Raw genomic sequence first — 19,846 nt, forward strand, 5'->3', positions numbered from 1 at the left:
TACATTTTAGTTTAGTGGCAAGGTTTTCTTTGTCTTTGTTGGAGCTTTGTTAGTCACTTTGACTTATTTTAGTTTGATTGGACAACATTACGATGTTCTGTTCCTAACTAGGGCATTTGCTGCAATGAGAGTCACATTTACTTCTCTAATAAAAGCCCAAAGTGCTTTCAAGACAAATAATTACTTTTCAGTATTGTCGTCATGGCATAGGCAAATAAAGCAACAAGTTATATAACCACATCCAAAGCAGCACTGAAATAAATAATAATTTCACCTGTTTAAAGACATTAGTCGAGCGATAAATGCTAGTCAGGACACTTCCTCAGCTCCTCTTGAACCAGCAATAATTCACATTCACACAAGTTGGCTGAAACAAGTGGCATTTTGACAAAGCAGCATTCTTTCGGTATTGCTTTGAATGGTCTACCTAGATTATGTGGTCTCACGGCTGTTTCTAGTCACCTTCACTGGTTGAAACTGGAGCACTGAACACAGTCACTGGGCAACATTAACAGTTGATTATGGTGTTTAATATTAGATCACTTAATATGGTATGGAAATACATTATAGACAATTTTCATTCTTAACTCATCCTTCCAGATCAGCAAATGGTATTGAAATATATCATTGTCTAAATGATTCTAAAATGTGTTGCCCTGTTTGGGATATAGAAGAGTACACCTTGAAACACAGTTCACTGCAAGTTGTATTTAAAAACATACCTGGTATATACAAACAAAGTACCCTCTATATCAGTCTTCTCCTGTGCAAGAAAAAAAAGAGAGTTAAAACCATCCAATGGCAAGGTAAAAATTGCCTCTTGCATTGCAGTGCTTAATACTGTAAATTTGTGAACCACCCAAAAAAATTCTTCAAAACTCAAAATTAGATTACAGCTCTGGCTTAACAGCTACTAATTCAAGCTGAATTCCTCTCAATTATAAGAATTACTACTGTTCTGCAAACTACTAGACATAAAAGGCAGAGGGTAGCGCAGGAAGGATGTTTTTTGCAATGGACAATTGTGACTTGTGGTGTTCCACACACTGATCGTGCTGGGACCTGTTGTTTGTGATCTACACAAGTGATTTGGAGGAAAACATAGTTGGTTAAATCAATAAGTTTATAGACAATACAAAGATTGGCAGAGTGCCAATAGTGAGCAGGATTGTCAGAGGATACAGCAGAGTACAGATCAGTTGGAGACGTGGGTGGAAAAATGGCAGATGGAGTTCAATCCAGACAAATGTGAGGTGATGCATTTTGGAAGGTCAAGTACTGTTGGAAATATTACAGAAAATGGCAGACCCTTAGCAGTACTGCACTGCTGAGGGATCTAGGTGTGTAGGTCCATAAGTTCTTTCAGCACAAAGGGCAGTGAGTGCATGGAACACACTGCCAAAGGAGGCGGTGGAAGCAGCATTGAAGAAGCACCTGGATGAATACATAAATAGGAAGGGAATAGAGGGATGTGGATTCTGTAAGAGAAGACAGAATTAGTATGGAAGGGCAAAATGTGTCAGCACTGGCTTGGAGAGCCAAAAGGGCCCTTTCCAATGCAGTATTGTTCTCTGTCTCAGGTGCAGCATGATAATTTAGCCTTTCAAAACAATAATAACCGAGTAATCATGGTGCAGACTTTGACAGCAGCCAAGATGAGGATGTCAGCCTGCCCCACCAAGCTTCTAATTAAAAGGAAACCAATCAATGGATGGATCAAAAAGAAATCACAATAGAATCATGGAACAGTTGCAGCACAGGAGATAGCCATTTAGCTAGTTATGTTAGCACCAACTCTCTGCAAGAGCATCAGCTAATCTCATTGCAAGATCCTTTCCACTTAACTGTAAAATTTTTGTTTCCCTTCAGATATTTTGACAATTCTCTTCTGCTAATGATCCTTTCAGGACCATTAACAGTTAAATAATGAATCCAACTACCAGTAATTAAGTAGTAAAACTACACCACAACATTTCTCTTGTTCAATAAATCCAAACTGCATTATAAATCAGAAAGAATTCAACAAATTAAGCTCTATCACATCAACCCAATTGCTTATTTGGGACTTACGCTGCAAACTCAGTTCTACTTTCAATCATAAACAAGTTCCCTTCCTGTACAAACTCGACAGGGTTCATTTACGTTTTGTGGAATTAATTCAAAAGATGTTATGCAAGTCATGCTGTTCATTCTTCTTGAATTCATGACTATAGATTCCAAAGCTCCAGTACTGACCACCCTGAGCCTCCACTAGTGGCTTAAAATATTACAGAGCACTTCTTGATTCTTGATTCCCTATAGTTTCAAACATGAATCAAGCTGATTACTTCCAGCAGAATTCCAGTTACAATAAGGTTAACTGACTTTTGCTAAGGATTTCAGCAGATTTATTTCATTAGCTTGTGGCTAAACAAATATTCCAGCTGTCTTACTTTTTGCCAATTTTAGCTTATAGAAAATATCAGCTCCAAATTGCAGACTACAGCATGGACTATTGATCGTGTATTTATACTACTTAAGCTGTAGGCAGTCTGGTGTTATCTCATACAATAGCCAAGTTTGTGAATTCCACGAAAATAGATATCAAGGCAAGCAGTAATGATGGCACAAAACAAAAAGTGTCTGCAGTGGGATATACACAGGTTAAGTGAGTGGACAAAATTTTATAGATGGAATATAGTATGGGGAAATGTGAGGATATGCACTTTGGCAGGAAGAAGAGATAAGTATTATTTAAATGGAGAAAGACGGCAGCAAGTTACAAACAGATGGATTTGGGAGTCCTCGTACATGACTCAAAATGCTAGCATAAGTTTAGCGGGTAATAGGGAGGGCAAGAAGAATGCTGACCTTTATTTCAAAGGGAACAGAGTTTAAAAATAAAGACGGTTTGCTAAAACGACACAAAAGAAATAGTCAGTCTATAGCTGGAATACTGAAAAATTTTAGACTCCTTACTGAAGGAAAGATAATACTGGCATTGGAGGCAATCCAGAAAGGGTTGATTCTGCTGATCCCTGGCATACAGGGATAGTCAAATGAGCAGAGATTGAGTAGACTGGACCTGTACTCATTAGAGCACAGAAGTATGACAAATGACCTCATTGAAAGATGAGATTCTTAGGGGACATGCCAGGGTAAGTGCAGAAAGGTTGTTTCCCTTTCTGTGAGAGTTTAGGACCAGACAGCATAATCTCAGGCTGAGGGGTCACAAATCTAAGACTGTAATAAGAGAAATTTCTTCTCTAAGAGGGTAGTGAATCTGTGGAATTCTTCATGGCAGAGGGCTGATGAAATTGATTTTTACATCAGTAATAAGGGTGATGGGGAAAAGGCAGGAAAACGGAGTTGAGGACTCTTAGATTAGACATGATCTTACTGAATTGTATGTGCAGACTTGATGGACTAAATGGCCTACTTCTACTCCTACCTCTTATGGACAACCAAGAAACTACAAGCAACAGAAGACACAAAGATGACAGTGTCTTCGCTGCCTTATCAAACACAGCCAGTTTTGCTTGCCAAGTCCGGCTAAACTGAATTTAGAAATAGCTGAAAACAAAGTTTCTCTTTATTCCATGCATCTCAAAGACCATGAAACACAAACGGTCAGTTTCCATACAAATGCAAATTGATTTCTTTTTCATACGCAGACTGTCTTAAATCTGGGCAATCACAAACAACTTGTCAATTAGTGCAATAACTACAATTATTGCCAGGATTTTTCAATGGCCATATTGTTATTTCTGCAGCCTGGAGGCAAGTGATACATGGGATTACTGTGGAATACCCAATGCAATAGACTCTAAAGTCTATCCTTTACACTGCAGTACTCACACCGTGCAGTGTAACCTTGACACCCACTGCACCATTCCTTCTTTGCCTAGTTCTTTTGTTACATAAAAGTGAAATGTAACCGTCCACATATGACTGCCACTCCTCAAAAACATCAGTCCCTTGTCTCAAAATTATTAAAAATTAACCTGTTTTGAAATATTTATATGTCCAGTGCAGCACGTGAGATGTGAAACTGGGCTTCCTGGTCCACAGGTAGGGACACCAATGTACCATAACAGCCCTCAGTCCCATGTCTCCAGTTCTTTCATTACGCCCACCTACTGTTCATGATTTTAAATTTCTAGCTGTTCACGTCCAAAGTTACAAGAGCCCTGATCTTAAGTATAATAAGTTTTAAGCCTGTTTGAATTTACATCAGGATTGATTTTACCGAGTTGTCAACCAGATAGCCCCATTTTGCACAAGTTAAAACATTAATCCACTAAACCTGAGAATTATAATCTAAAACGTACAATTTATAGATCAGATACTCTCAACACGTCTGAAAACACATTTGAATCTGCCTCCACTACATTCTCGGGTGTTATATGCAGGACCCAACTGTCTTCCTGTCGTTATTTTTTTGCCAGTGACTTTACACTATCATCCTGTTCTGATCCTTTCGCCACTTGGAAATCTTCCTCCATTTTCTGTACCTGGGCCATTCAATGTTTCAATCACCCTGATCAAACTTTCTTCAGCAAAGCAATCCCTGCTACTCCAATTTGTTACTTAAAAAGTGGGAACAGAAATGGAAACAATAAATCCACAAGTCTTCTTTCAATAAAGAATCGCTCACAGGTCAAGTCAAATAAAATTGCAATTTCCCTCAAAAGTTGACATGACCTCCCTCTACACCAAATGGCCTTCAGATTTAGAAAATTTCTACTGAGGCTCAGCACACAGCACAGGGATTAAATGAGCCCCATGAAAAATGGGCGGGAAACGGATTGGTAATTATTGGGCCCTGATGGTGGGTGGAGAGCGTCAAGTTGATTTAATCGCAACTTGTGTATTTTTTTTCCCACATCAGCAGCTCAGAGATCTGAGAGCAACTTATCCAAATGGCAAGAGTTTGCAGAGCTCTGAAATAGGTGTCTTGGTGTCCTGGTGCGTGCATTGCAAATGGTTAGCTTGCAATTAACAACTAATTGGAAACCCTTTATTCATTCAAGGGATGAGGGTGTTGCTGTCCAGGCAGCATTTATTGTCAGTCCCTGATTGTCTAGAGGGCAGTTCAGAGTCAACCACATTGCTGTAGGTCTGAAGTCACATGTAGGCAGTTTCCTTCCCCAAAAGACATTAGTGAACCAGATGGGTTTTTTCAACAATCAACAATGGATTCACAGTCATCAGTAGATTCTTAGTTCTAGATATTTATTGAATTCAAATTTCACCATCTGCTGTGGCCGGATTTGAGCCCGGGTCCCCAGAACCTTATTTGGGTCTCTGGGTTAACAGTCTATTGATAACACCAGGCCATTGCCTCCCCTGACACATCTGTTCCATGTGTGAATTGCTTCAGTTAGCACGTTATATAATTCAGGATACTAATAGGGCTTTAAACTAAAAAGATGGTTGTTGGTGGTGGGAGATTTATTTGAAGAAAAGTTTAAGAAATATTTTTGAAAAATAAATCAAGGAAACAAATGCAGTACAGCAATTTGAGTAAAGACGACAGAATGGGACAGAACATGATATGGAAATAAATAGACCATTTGGCCTTCAAACCAGTTATGCTACTCAATATGACCAAGGCTAATCAGATTGTAGTCTTTAGGATAATAAAATGTGAGGCTGGATGAACACAGCAGGCCAAGCAGCATCTCAGGAGCACAAAAGCTGACGTTTCGGGCCTAGACCCTTCTGATGAAGGGTCTAGGCCCGAAACGTCAGCTTTTGTGCTCCTGAGATGCTGCTTGGCCTGCTGTGTTCATCCAGCCTCACATTTTATTATCTTGGAATCTCCAGCATCTGCAGTTCCCATTATCTCTGTAGTCTTTAGGACACTTCTTTCCCATTTTCCTCCCCATAACTCAGTCTTCCAAAGTCCCAGAAACATAGGTCGAGTTATAAATAGTTGTGCTGTAGGCTGTCCATCTTTTTTTCATATAGAAAAGAATCTTGGATAAGATAGCTAGTTAGCTGTACTACCTGGATGCAAGGTTAATGTGTTTCACGTTCGCATGGGAAGGCGGGCAGAGAAAGACATTTTTTGCTACCAAGTAATAGGCTTCTTTACAGCTCAATGAACACAAGTGACAGTAAAGGATCTTGTTGGTCAGAGAGAAAAGGCTGCTTGACCTCGCAAGGTACCACAGCTGGATGCGAGAGTGAGAGAAGGTCGCTATTTGAACAGGCACATTCTGCAGCCTTCTACAAATTCTAGGAGATTTGATATGCTGTGGGAAGCAGCATCAAAGAGGCTTTGCTTCAGGTAGTAGCTTTAACAAGATCCCATGCAAAAAAAAAGGGCAAAGCATTCAGAAACAGTCATCTAAATGTTTTTGTTCAAGAAACCAGGATACAAACCCATTGGAAGTTGAATAAACTGTCGACTACTTGTCAAAGGACTGTATTTCCCTGGTGAGTTTGATACGTCTAAAGCATTCAATGGGAATGTAGATTCTACAGAAGAATGGCAAATCATGTCTAAATAAGTAGCTGGAGTTTCTGAAGTAGCAGCAGTAAGATTCAATGAGATTAATGCTGTTGATGCATGTATGGACTTTCAGGTGCGGTTAGATAAGGTGCTACATAACAGATTTGAGGGGAAAATTATGGATCATGGTATAAGAGGGACAGTAACAATATGAATACACAATCAGCTGGAGTGGTAGCAAACAGATAACTATGGTCAATAGATTTTTTTGGGGTTGTAGGCAGATTTGCAATTCAGTTCCATGGGTCAGCATTGTGATCTTTCCTCTACTAATATAGAGGCACAGAAAGTAGGAACAGGCGTAGGCTATGTGGGCCCTTTAAAATTCAATATGATCATGGCGGATCATCCCACTCAGTATCATGTTTTCACTTTCTCCCCATACCTTGTGATCCTTTTAGTCTCAAGGACTAGATCCAAGTAATTCGTTCTTGAAATATATATATTAAATAATCTAGGTTTTGTGTGCAGGAGTTAAATTTCAAAGTTTTCAGAGAACACAAAACTTGCAAGAATTGTAAAATGCAAGGATGGTAGTGTTAATTTCACTAGCAAGTTTACGATAGGGGCAATAAATGACAATGTAGAGAAGAATTTTGGTGGGAAGAACATACTGAAAGACAATCTAAAATAATGGGTAGAATTCTAAGGGAGTGTAGGAGTAGATAGACCTGGGAGCCTATGTGCAGAAGTCATTGAAAGTGCTAAGACAGGTATAGAGACAGCAATAAGTAAAAAGTACATAGTCCTTGGTCTTATTAACTGGGTCAATAGCAAGGAGATAGACTTGTACAAGACACTTTTTAGATCTCAGCTTGAGTATGTTGCACAGAACTGGCACCATATTACAAAGAACGTCAAAGCATTGAAAAGAGCGTAGAATCTATTTATAAAAATAGTTCTAAGGATGAGGAACTTCAATCTACCTTCGTAACTTAAGTAGTTAGCCTTCTTCTCTGCAAGGAGAACAGTCCTAAGAGTAGATATGATGGAAAATTTTCAAAATCATGAGTGAATTGGATACAGCAAATAGGGAAAAACAACTCACACTTGTGAAAAAAAAAGCAAGTACAGAAGGGAATAAACTTAAAGTGACCTGCAAAGAACCAGGGAGAACTGAGGACAATATTTTTCAATTAGCAGGAAATTAGGGTCTGGAACGTACAAGCTGAAGCGTGGTGAAATCTGGTTCCATTGAGACACTCAAGAGGGTTTTGGGAGATTATTTCTATCCAAATTATGTGGAATGTTACACAGGGTGGGGGCGAAGCAGGAGATTGGCACCTTATAGTGATGCTCATTAATGTACTCGTAAAGACACAATGGCCTCCTTGTGCACTGTGACACTTCCCCAAAATTGTTTGTTTCCATTTTGTCAGCAACTTATAGTCTTAATATATTTTAGTCAATTGTGACAACAAGTTTTAAAGTATGAAATCTTATTGAGCTATTCTTTGAAGCATAAACTTAAAAATGATATTTGAATTTTCAAACTGTTTCAATTTTAAATACTATACTTCATAGCAAATTCAAAACAAAAATTGCAGGATGCCATGAGTCTGATGATGAAAACGTAGATATTCTATTGATTTAGCATAATAGGAATCCACACATCCAAGCTTGTCCAGAAAACATAAAATAGACAATATATGTTGTATAAAAAGGACGTATCTAATTTCATGTGATTTAACAAAATTATCAAATGAATTTCAACATAGGCAAGTATGGTTCAGTAATGCAAAGCCCTGAAATACTACATGCAGTTTAAGAGTGACACCATAGCAAAGATACGTTAGATTTGGAAAGAGTGGAGTACAGGTTTTACCAGATTGATTCAGGGGCTCAGTGACCCAACAGAATTGGGTCACTTGCATTTCCAGAGATATCATTTGTCCTACATTTCTGTACCTTTCATGAGGTAGTCAAAAAGACAAACTACAGTCACTTCTTTCAATTCCCATTGTGGCTTGGTGTAGTTGCAATGTGTTCCCATTAACCCCAAGCTGTTGGCAAAATACTCAAAGAGCAGCCAAACATGCAGATGACAGGCTCTAATTCCACATTATTTTCATTCATGGAATTTCTTGAAAACCCCATCAACCCCAGATGAAGTGTCCCTTCGATCATTTCATAACAGTTGGTCATGCTGCCTGGACTGTACAGATTAAAACTCAAACGGACAAATCACATTAAGCCTGTATTCTTGACCATTTATAACGTTAGTGGGAACAAGTAAAAAGGTGTAGAGAAGTTATTTCTACTGGTCAGTGAGTCTGATTACAAAGGTATTGTACATCTAAGAGTATGAACCAGGCCTTGCAGGAGTGCAGTTAAGAAACACATTTTACAGACAAAGAGTGAAAAGTTTGGACTCTTCGTCCAATAGTAACTGCTGTAAGGTCAATCGATTTTTCTTAACCAAAGAAACTGAAGGATTTGGCTGAGGAAGAGCATACGGACATCACAATTCAATGCTAGTCTCAAGCCACTTGAGCCTTTTCAAGAAACTTTAGTAATGTTATTTGATGATTAAGGAAAGACATTGGATAAATATAAGAGAATGAAAGTGACAGAAGGTTATGTTTCATAGCGCAGGATGAAGTCTGGTGCGAATAGTTTCGTATGCAACATGAATCAGTATGGAATTAGAGTATAAAAAGGTCTTCAAGCTGTTTAATGTTGACCGTTAAGTTTCTACCTTCTTATTTAACTTCAACACTCAGACCTTCAAGATATTAGACTTGAACAAATTTGTGCTGCAGGGCCAAAAGCAAAATGCAGAGACACAGCCGCCCGTCGAAAACTTCAAAAGGCTTCCCAGGCAAGTAAAGCAGTTCATAAAGATCGCTGCCGTTTTGGTTATTCTTTTTCCTCATCCCCAGCACGAAATGAAGAAACACCATCTTACCCACTCACTGGCCTTTGGGTTAAAAGTATACAACGCAACCTGGCTGGTCACATCGACGATGCTGGAGATGAAAGGGTCATTTTGTTTCAAGGCAGAAAGGCTTATATCGCGGCCTTTACTCAGGGCCTCCATGTTGGATTTCCTGAGTTGTGTAAAGGAGAAACTCAAGAAATGTTCCCTCCCCCTGACCTTCTTCCCGGAAAGACAAACCATTCACTGCAGCAAAATATCCGCACGCCTCAACACTTCCAGTTTGCAGATTCAAATGGAGCTTTTTTCTCTTCCGCTTCACATCGGTAAAACATTAACGCAGTTTTTTTAAATGAGGGATAAAATTGTGAAGATCGAGCATTACCCCTCCCTTTACAATAAGGATTTTGAAAAATTCTTCTGTGACTATTTTGCAGCCGTCATTTGTCCCTCGTGCCTCACCATTACTTATTCCAAAGTGAACGTGTCACTACCACTTGTTAAATCAGACACATCAACGTATCGTTAATAAGTGTAGCTCATAAGTAAATTTATTGCACCGGCGTAGCCCTGGTAATCCGCAGGAATAACAGCGGCAAAGCTTTGGGAGATTTTTAGTCATCAATCTTATAAATGGTGAGGTATCCCATTAAAAATAGCAAACGTATGCGTATGATTAAGTGGTACAGTAAACAGGTGCAAATACAGTAAGGAGCAGTTCGCGTGTTATTTAATTCGAATTTCAGTCAGTTATAAGAATCACTTCGCGTACGTAACTCACTGCGAAGTCCTGGCCGTACCCTGATATACAAATAACTGCTTCGTGTGCACACATTGATTTATTTTGGAGAGTCATTCTTGATTTTCTTTTTCTACACATTATAGAATGCCAGAGGGATGCTACTCGACCACAAAAACTCACATTTCCTCTATATTAAAAAAAACTGCGAGTGCTGGAAATCAGAACAATAAAACAGAAATTGCTGGCGAGAAGAATAGTAGGCACTGCCGATGCTGGAGAATCTGACGTTTCGGGTCTAGACCCTTATTCAGAAAATTTTCAAAATTAACAAATTTTTCCTGTTTTTGGCAATACTCAAGTTTTGTGAAATTAAACTACTTCAATAAATAATTATTTCAAACATGTAGCAATTGACAGGCCTCTAAAATTGCACAGTTGCTTATTAAGAGTTGAGCAATGGAGATTGTTCATCTGCACTTTTCAAGTTTAGCGTGATAATGATTTTGAAAGTGTAACTGTACGTGAATCAGAAGAGTTTTGTTTTCTGGCAGGATACATAAGGAAGTAGGATTGGGAATGGGCAGTGGTTTGAGATTGATAAGAGACATAAAAAGACTATGAGGTTGACCCCTTAGTCTAGGGACATGGGTTCTTCCTTTAGGACTTCTGTTGAGTGAATGTGCATCAGGTCCCATGTTTCAATCTTGGATGAATGCTCCTGTTGTGTTTCCCATAGTCCAAAGCAAGATTCTATACAGAGAAACTTCCTCATCAGCTACTGAAACATACTGTAGCATAATGTTCTGCCATCTGGAGGTGGCAAGGGCTCCTGGGGAGTATATTTGAGACCTTCTGCAACCATTGGGTACCTCAGGGGCAGGCGTGAATCTTGTCTACTCTCTTGTCTTGAGGAGCCTGTGTGATATATTTATGTACACTATACAATAATGTATGTCCTCTTTCAATATTTGAGGGCTGTTCTCAACATTTTGTTACATCTTAGCCATCCAGTGCAATGTGGGGTAGTCAGATTGAAGAACTTATTTTTTAGCATGCTCATGGGCCTGGTAATTAACAGGTCCATCAGTGAACTGTTGAGGAAGTTATTTGACCCAACTATCTGATTCTTTTTTCTTGGATATATCCATGCTCTGGTGTCCATGGAGATGGAACATCGGTGTCCATCAATACTGGAGGTCTTTTGTAATCAGTTATGCAGGGCACATAGCACTCTTTCTGTGACATTTTGGAAGACTCCACTAGAGCAATCAAGCTATCATTGGAATCGTCCCATGGCCTGCTTGATAATTGTTTGAGTTAACCCCAGAAGATGTTGTATTTATCCACTGCATATATTTGTTGGATGCCTTATAGGCATTGTTAGCTGTTTCTTTAATGAACAGCCCTTGTCAACCAGTTTCATCCTTGAACATGGATGGAACAAATATTTGGGTACCTAATTGGGTCTGACACCTAGTCTTTCCTAAGTATGTATGTGGCACAGTTGCTTGACTGAAATGTTGCACAGATGAAATGCACATTGTGCAGAAGGTCTTCCGCTGATAAAGGCTGTTGCCTGGTTTGTGGAAGCTTGTTGACAACATGCATGATAACCTGCATCTGGACTATCCAGAAATGTCCCTAAATCATTCAGTATTCTCAGCTGTGATCCTGAGACATAGAAATTCAGCACCACATAGACCTTTCATGCCACAGGCATTGAGCCATTTCTGATGTGGCTCAATTGATTTTCCAACATAGGTAATAGGTCTGTGCCAACCTACCTAGAAAGGCACAGTCCCCTGTGACACTCTTATTCTGACAATTGAAGATAGTTGAGGTTCAGCTAATAGACATCCTGTCTGGCCAGTAACTTCTTCTTTGTACATAAGACTGGATGCGTGCTCTTCTGATTAGTTTCTTTTGATTTTCATTTGCTTTATTGTTGCCACATGTACCTAAGTACGGTGAAACACTTTGTTTTATGAGCAGCACAGGCAGATCATTAGCAAACAAAGACGTACAGATCATAGGGTGCTTAGACAGAGCAAGGCATACAAGGTTACAGCTACACAGGAGGTGCACAAAGCAAGATCAACTTTAGGTTTGAAATTTGAGCAGTCCATTCAGCAGTCAAATAACAGCAGGGAAGAAGCTGTTCTTGAACCTGTTGGTGCAAGTATCCAAGCTTCTGTTTCTTCTGCCTGACAGAGAAGGTTGGAATAGAGTTTGTGTTGTCATCCATTCGTGATGTAGTTGTATACCGGTGCCAATACATGATGTCTTCCAGAGTGACTGGCAACTCATTAATATCTGCAAAACAAAATGCATCATCCATATTGGTCTCTATCTCAGATGAGGATGCTAATCCAGACAAAGCTTTGGTAATATAATGACCTTCCAATTGCTTGTACTTAACATTTCACTGTTAGGCAGACAAAATCAAAGTCCATTTCTGCTTTCTGGCTGTTATTGAAATGGATATTGCTGACTTTAGATTCAAAATAGCTCTCAATGGCTTATGATCAGCTTTGACTGTGTGAAACTACAGCATACAAGTATTTATGAACAACAACAAAGTTGCTGGAAAAGCTCAGCAAGTCTGGTAGCATCTGCAGAGGAGAAAAAAGAGTTAACGTTTCGGGTCTGGTGACCCTTCCTCGGAACAAGTATTTATGAAATTTGTCTTGCTCCAAAAACAGAAGGTTTAATGTTGAGAGATAACAAAGTGTCGAGCCGGATGAACACAGCAGGCCAAGCAGCATCAGAGCAGCAGGAAAGCTGACATTTCAGGTCTAGACCCTTCTTCAGATATAGGGACAGGGAGGGGAATTCTGATGTAAATAGGGAGAGAGGGAGAGGCGGATAGAAGATGGATAAAGAAGAGGATAGGTGGACAGGAGACAGACAGGTCAGAGCCAGTAAAGGTGAGTGTAGGTTGGGAGTTACGGAGGGCATAGCTCAGACCAGGGAGGACGGACAGGTCAAGGAGGTGGGATGAGGCTGCTAGGTAGGAGATGGAAGTGGGGCCTGAGGTGGGAGGAGTGGATAGGTGGGAGGAAGGACAGGTTAGGGAGGCAGGGACAAGCTGGGCTGGTTTTGGGATGCGGTTGGGGGAGGGGAGATTTTGAAGCTTGTGAAATCCGCATTGATACCATTGGCCTGCAGGGTTCCCAAATGAAATATGAGATGCTGTTGCTGCAACCTTCGGGTGGCATCTTTGTGGCACTGCAGGAGACCCAGGATGGACATTTCATCCGAGGAGTGGGACGGGGAATTGAAATGGTTTGCAATGGAAGGTACGGTCATTTGTTGCGAACGGAGCGTGGGTGTTCCATAAAGCGGTCCCCAAGCCTCCGCTTGGTTTCACCCGATGGAGAGGAGGTCACATCGGGAACAGTGGATACAGTGTATCACATTAGCAGATGTGCAGGTGAACATCTGTTTGATATGGAAGATCTTCTTGGGGCCTGGGATGGAGATGAGGGGGGAGGTGCAGCACATCCTGTGTTTGCAGGGAAAAGTGCTGGGTGTGGTGGGGCTGGTGGGGAGTGTGGAGTGGACAAGGGAGTCATGGAGCAAGTGGTCCCTCCAAAAAGCAGATAAGGGTGGGGAGGAGAAAATGTCTTTGGTAGTGGGGTCAGATTACAGATGGTGGAAGTGCCGGAGGATGATGCGTTGGATCCGGAGGTTGGTGGGGTAGTATGTGAGGATGAGGGGAATTCTGTTTTGGTAGGTATTGCGGGGAGGGGGTGTGAGGGATGAGTTGCGGGAAATTCTAGGTAGGAACAGGACGTTTTGCGCACAAAGTGCTCAACAGTTCATCCACTTCGTTAACACCTTCCACCCCAACCTTAAGTTCACCTGAACCATCTCCAATACCTCTCTCTCCTTCCTGGACCTCCCTGTTTCCACAGGTAGCTGTGGGAGTCAGTAGGCTTGAAATGGATATCGGTTTTGAAGTGGTTGCCAGAGTTGGAAACGAGCTCCTCGTGGGCACCGCCTCGTGTTCCCACCTCCTAGAATACATCTCCTATTATTCAACTTCCCACAAAAATGCCATCCCCTATTCCCAATTCCTTTGCCTCTGCCAAATCTGCTCCCGAGATGAGGCATTCCACTTTCGGACATCCCAGATATCCTTATTTTTCAAGCAGCACAACTTCAACAGTGGTTGAAAATGCCCTCGACCGTGTCTCTCACATTTCCCACAACTCATCCCTCACAACCCCGCTCCCCGCAATAACAATCAAAACAGAATTCCCCTCATCCTCACGCACCACCCCCACCAACCTCTGGATCCAACATATCATCCTCTGGCACTTCCGCCATCTGCAATCTGACCCCGCTACCAAAGACAATTTTTTCTTCCCAATCCTTTCTGCTTTCTGGAGGGAGCACTCTCTCCATGACTCCCTTGTCCGCTCCATACTCCCCACCAGCCGCACCACCACCACCACTTTTCCCTGCAACAGCAGGAAGTGCTACACCAGCTCCTATACCTCTCCTATCACCCCCATCCCCAGCCCCAAGAAGACCTTCCACATCAAACAAATGTTCACCTGCACATCTGCTAATGTGGCCTCCTCTGCATTGAGGAAACCAGATGGAGCATTGGGGACCGCTCTGTGGAACACCTATGCTCAGTTCGCCACAAATGACTGCACCTCCCAGTTGCAAACCACTTCAACTCCGCCTCCCATTCCTTGGATGACATGTCCATCCTGGGCCTCCTGCAGTGCCACACCGAGGCCACCCAAAGGTTGCAGGAACAGCATCACATATTTTTTGGGAACCCTGCAGGACAATGGTATCAATGTGGGCTTCACAAGCTTCAAAATCACCCCTCCCCCTAGTGCATCCTAAAATCAGCCCTGCTCATCTCCGCCTCCCTAACCTGTCCTTTTGCCGACCTATCCACCCCTTCTTCCTCAAGCCCCACCCCCATCTCCGACCTACCAGCCTCATCCCGCCTCCTTGACCTGTCCATCCTCCCTGGACTGACCTATGCTCTCCCTAACTCCCCACCCACACTCACTTTACTTGCTCCAACCCTGCCTCTTTGACCTGTCTGTCTCCTCTGCACCTATCTTCTCCTTTATCCATCTTCTATCTGCCTCCCCCTCTCTCCCTATTTATTTTGGAATCGCTTTCCCCTCCCCCATTTCTGAAGAAGGGTCTAAATCTGAAACATCAGCTTTCCTGGTCCTCTGATGCTGCTTGGTCTGCTGTGTTCATCCAGCTCTCCACCTTGTTATCTCAGATTCTCCAGCATTGGCAGTTCCTACTATCTCAGGCTTAATGTTTGTCTGAACATTATGTCATTCATTGGCACAGAGAGTCATGTAGCAAATACAACCGGTCACTGTTACCATACATGAAGGATAACAGTACCTATCCTGTATGGACAGGCATCACATGGTAACTTAATCTTTTGGATGCAATATAATGTATGAGCATTATACCTTCTTCCAATTTAGCTTTTAAAAACTGGCATGCCTTGTATTTTATCCAATTCTGTGGAACACCCAATGTTAATTCAATAGTGTACGATAGGTTGCAAATTTTGATATAAACTTTTTGCAATAATTCAGTACAGCCAAAAAAAATCTAAGCTCAGAGATCATCTGAGGGTGTATTTCTTATTTCCTGAATATACTTTGAGCCAGATGTGATCCATATTTGTTTGACCTGTGACTCAAATACTTTCCAGAGCATTGAAACATTTCACATTGGCGTACCTTGACCTGAACTTCATGCTTTTCAAAATATTGGAACAACATATTCTGCCTGTCATCATGGCTCTGTCTGTTTGGAGCTGAAATAAGTATGCTATCCAAACAGCAACTAATCCATTGAATTCCTTTGAAAATTTGGTTCATTACCCCTTGAAAAATTCCAGGGGCTGAAAAACACTAAACGGCAGCCTATGAAACTGAAATAGATCCATGTGAGTATTAAGAATTAAATGACTCTGACTCATCATCTGACTCAAGTTACAGACAGGCATTTTTCAAATCTAATTTTGGAGAAATCTGGCCACCTGGCAACATAATGAATGGATCCTTCATGTTTGGCGAGGTATCAGGTGGATTGTGCTCATGGAGTTCAAGTACTCAAGTGAAACTAGTTTATGTGGGTTTGCATTTACACAAGTGGCCACAGCAAAGCTACTACATAAAGTTATATCATTTCAGTATATGGTTACATAAATAATTTGTAATCCTGAGAAATTATACAATATCATGTGATGCAGCAACCATCTTAAACAGTGCAGTGAGAAGCATATATAGCAGCAATAAGAGAAGCCTCTGTTAAAAGTCTTATGTTCAACTTCTTTTCTTGTTTTCAGCTTTCCCTCAATAAAACTTATATGGCTTTAGCTCAAACTATGTTCAAAGTGTTGACTCAGTTGAAAGCAACAGAACTTATGTAAATATTTTTAATTATGTGTACTTGTCTCCTTTCCTTCTATATTTCTAACATTAGTGCAGCTTGTACTCAAAATTTCATTCTACCTATTCTATCTTGGCCTATGGAGATAAAGTCTCAAATTCTGCTGAACCACATATTAATCCAGTGCACTTTGATTCTCTCTCTCACACACATGCATTGAAAAGGCCTTTGTGTACAATCAGTTAATTATTGACATCAGTTAGTCCTCACTTGAGCCTGCACTGGCAATAAATGTTGCCATAGACTGTGGAAAAATAAGCACCAGTACAATAAAAAGTTCCTACTCAGCTGCCAGTATTAATGGCACAATTACCAGTATTATTGACACCAACACCAGTGTTAATGGGCCATCGCTATATTACTGGCACAATAACTGGTGTTACTGGCACCATTAGTGTTATTGTAATGGTACCAGTATCACTGGTAAAATTAGATAACACAGTGTGGGGCTGGAGGAACACAGCAGGCCATGCAGCATCAGAAGAGCAGGAAAGCTGATGTTTCTGTTCGGGATCCTTCTTCGCAAATGGGGGACGAGGAAGGGAGCTCTGAAATAAATAGTGAGAGGAGGGGTGGGGCTGGGGAAGGTGGGTGGGTTGTTGATAGGTGAGTGCAGGTAGGCAGTGATGGGAATTGGTCAGTGAGTTGGGAGGGGTGGATAGGTCGGGGAGAAGACAGAGAGGTCAAGGAGACGGGGATGAGAGGGTGATAGGTAGGACAGAAGGTGAACGGGTCAAGGAGGCGGGGATGAGAGGGGCTGGGGAACGTACGTGGGTTGGCGATAGGTGAGTGCAGGCTAGCAGTAGTGGGGATTGGTCAATGAGGTGGGAGCAGCAGATAGGTGGGACAGAAGACATACAGGTGAGGAGACAGGGATGAGAGAGAGGGTTGATTATGGGATAAGGCCGGGACTGGGGAGATTTTGAAACTAGTAAAGTCCACAGTGAGACCATTGGGTTGTAGGCTCCCAAGGCAGAATATGAAGTGCTGCTCCTCCAGTTTCTAGGTGGCGTTGTTGTGACACTGGAGGAGGCACAGGACGGACATGTCCAGGGAGTGGGAGGGGGTGTTGAAGTGATTTGCAACTGTAAGGTGTTGTCGTTTGTCATGAACTGAGCGCAGGTGGTTTACAAAGCAGTCTCCAAGCCTCCCTAATGGTCTCACTAATGTAGAGGAGGCCACATTGGGAGCAGCAGATACAGCAGACCACATTCGCGGGAGGAGTTTTTTTGGGTCTTTGGAGGGAGGTGAGGGGGGAGGTATTGGGGCAGGTGTAGCACTTCCTGCAGTTGCTGGTGGGGCTAGTGGGGAGTGTGGAGTGGACGAGGGAGTCGTGGAGACAGCGGTCCCTACGAAAGGCAGATAGGGGTGGGGAGGGAAATATTTTCTTCATTGTGAGTCAGATTGCAGGTGGCCTAAGTGGTGGATTTTGGTGTGTTGAATCTGGAGATTAGTGGGTGTTACATAAGGACAAGAGGGATCTGTCTTTGTTTTTGTTGTGGGGAGGGGGTGTGAGGGCAGAGGTGTGGGAAACACAAGAGATGTGGTCGACAGCGTTTTCAACCACTGAAGGGGGCAAGTTGCAGTCCTTGAAATACTAGGACATTTGGGATGTTCAGGAGTGCAACGCCTCATCTTGGGAGCAGATGCAGCAGAGGCAGATAAATTGAGAGTAGGGGATTGCATTCCTTCAGGAAGGTGGGTGAGAGGAGGTGTAGTCTAAGTAGCTGTGGGAGTCAGTAGGCTCGAAATGGATATCAGTTTCGAGGTGGTCATGAGAAATAGGGAGAGAGGTTAAGGAAGGAGAGAGAGGTATCAGAGATGGTCCAGGTGAACTTGAGGTTGGGGTGAAAGGTGTTAGTAAAGTTGATGAACTGTTCAAACTCCTTGTGGGAGCATGAGACGGCTATCTCTGGTAAAATTCTCAATTTGACAGGCTGTCATAACCGGCAAGCTGGTCTGCAAAAACACAGAGTTGTGAACATAGCCCAGTCCATCATGCAAGACAACCTTCCACCATTGACTCTGTCCACATTTTTCACTGCCTCGGAAAGGCAGCCAACATCATCAAAGACCTTTCATAACCTGGTTATAATGTCTTCCAATCTCTTCCATCGGGCAGAAGATACAAAAGTTTAAACACATGTGCCAACAGGCTCAAGAACTGCTTCTTCCCACTGTTGTTAGACTTCTGAATAGATGTTGCAAATTTCAAATCTAATGTTGATCTTGCTTTTTGTGTACCTTCTTTGCAGCTGTAACTTTGTATTTCTTATTCTGTCCAATCACCTGATGATCTTTGTATGTTACGATCTGCACGCAAAACAAAACTTTTCATTGTACTTCGGTACATGTGACAATAATAAAAATCAAATTAAATCAAATAATTTTCTGTGAAATACTGATACCAGTTTTATTGTGTTTTTCGTGTTTGCAACATGAAGATGTTCGGCTTCCATCCTGATGCTTTCTTTCCAAATACTTGAACCAATCGCCCAGAGAAATTAGTGAAAGATTGGAGGGTGAGGGGATATTCAAGCACAGACAGGATCCACAGGGAGAGGAATAATCAATGGGGTGATTGTGTTCTAAATTTAATATCAAAGCTTCGTTTGTATTTTCGTAGTGTGAATTAGCCTGATAAATTGTTTGGTACAGTGGGTTCACTTAGCATCACCCACTTGGCTTCTAGACTAGAATCAAGTTTCAGCTTGGACCAATGTTCTAACATATATGTATTTTGACGGGAGATAATTATTAACAATCTTGACGTGTTTTACTTACAATTTGACAAATGAAGTAAAGGAAGTATATCTACCCCCTGTAAACTTAAATTAAAATAGTGACCAGATTTTGCGAAGATTAGCTTGCAAAACAAATTGAATGCGTCATTTGAGACTGCACTGCATCATCACCAGCAAGGCAAAACAAACAGCTGTCTCAAGATAATGAAATGTGAGGCTGGATGAACACAGAAGGCCCAGCAGCATCTCAGGAGCACGAAAGCTGACGTTTCAGGCCTAGACCCTTCATTAGAGAGGGGGATGGGGTGAGGGTTCTGGAATAAATAGGGAGAGAGGGGGAGGCGGACCGAAGATGGAGAGAAAAGAAGATAGGTGGAGAGGAGAGTATAGGTGGGGAGGTAGGGAGGGGGAAGGTCAGTCCGGGGAAGACGGACAGGTCACGGAGGTGGGATGAGGTTAGTAGGTAGGAGATGGAGGTGCGGCTTGGGGTGGGAGGAAGGGGTGGGTGAGAGGAAGAACAGGTTAGG

General features: G+C 41.9%; 1 protein-coding gene across 3 annotated transcripts in view; it reads right to left on the reverse strand.

The window, feature by feature from the left end:
* Positions 1-9,697, reverse strand: part of dcp1a (decapping mRNA 1A) — a 52,032-nt gene extending 42,335 nt beyond the window's left edge. Inside the window, exons 1-2 of one of the 3 annotated variants that reach the window (XM_048547848.2) lie at positions 9,408-9,692; positions 723-763 (exon numbers count right to left, since the gene is read on the reverse strand). In XM_048547848.2, the coding sequence (XP_048403805.2) occupies positions 723-763; positions 9,408-9,620 (254 nt within the window). In that variant the 5' untranslated portion in view covers positions 9,621-9,692. Of the gene's footprint in view, positions 1-722; positions 764-9,407 lie in introns of all 3 variants that reach the window. The other 2 variants (XM_048547849.2, XM_059649876.1) reach the window with 2 other exon arrangements.
* Between the last annotated feature and the right edge of the window lie 10,149 nt (positions 9,698-19,846).

This window comes from Stegostoma tigrinum, chromosome 11 (assembly GCF_030684315.1).
Source record: "Stegostoma tigrinum isolate sSteTig4 chromosome 11, sSteTig4.hap1, whole genome shotgun sequence".
NCBI classification, from domain to species: Eukaryota; Metazoa; Chordata; class Chondrichthyes; order Orectolobiformes; family Stegostomatidae; genus Stegostoma; species Stegostoma tigrinum.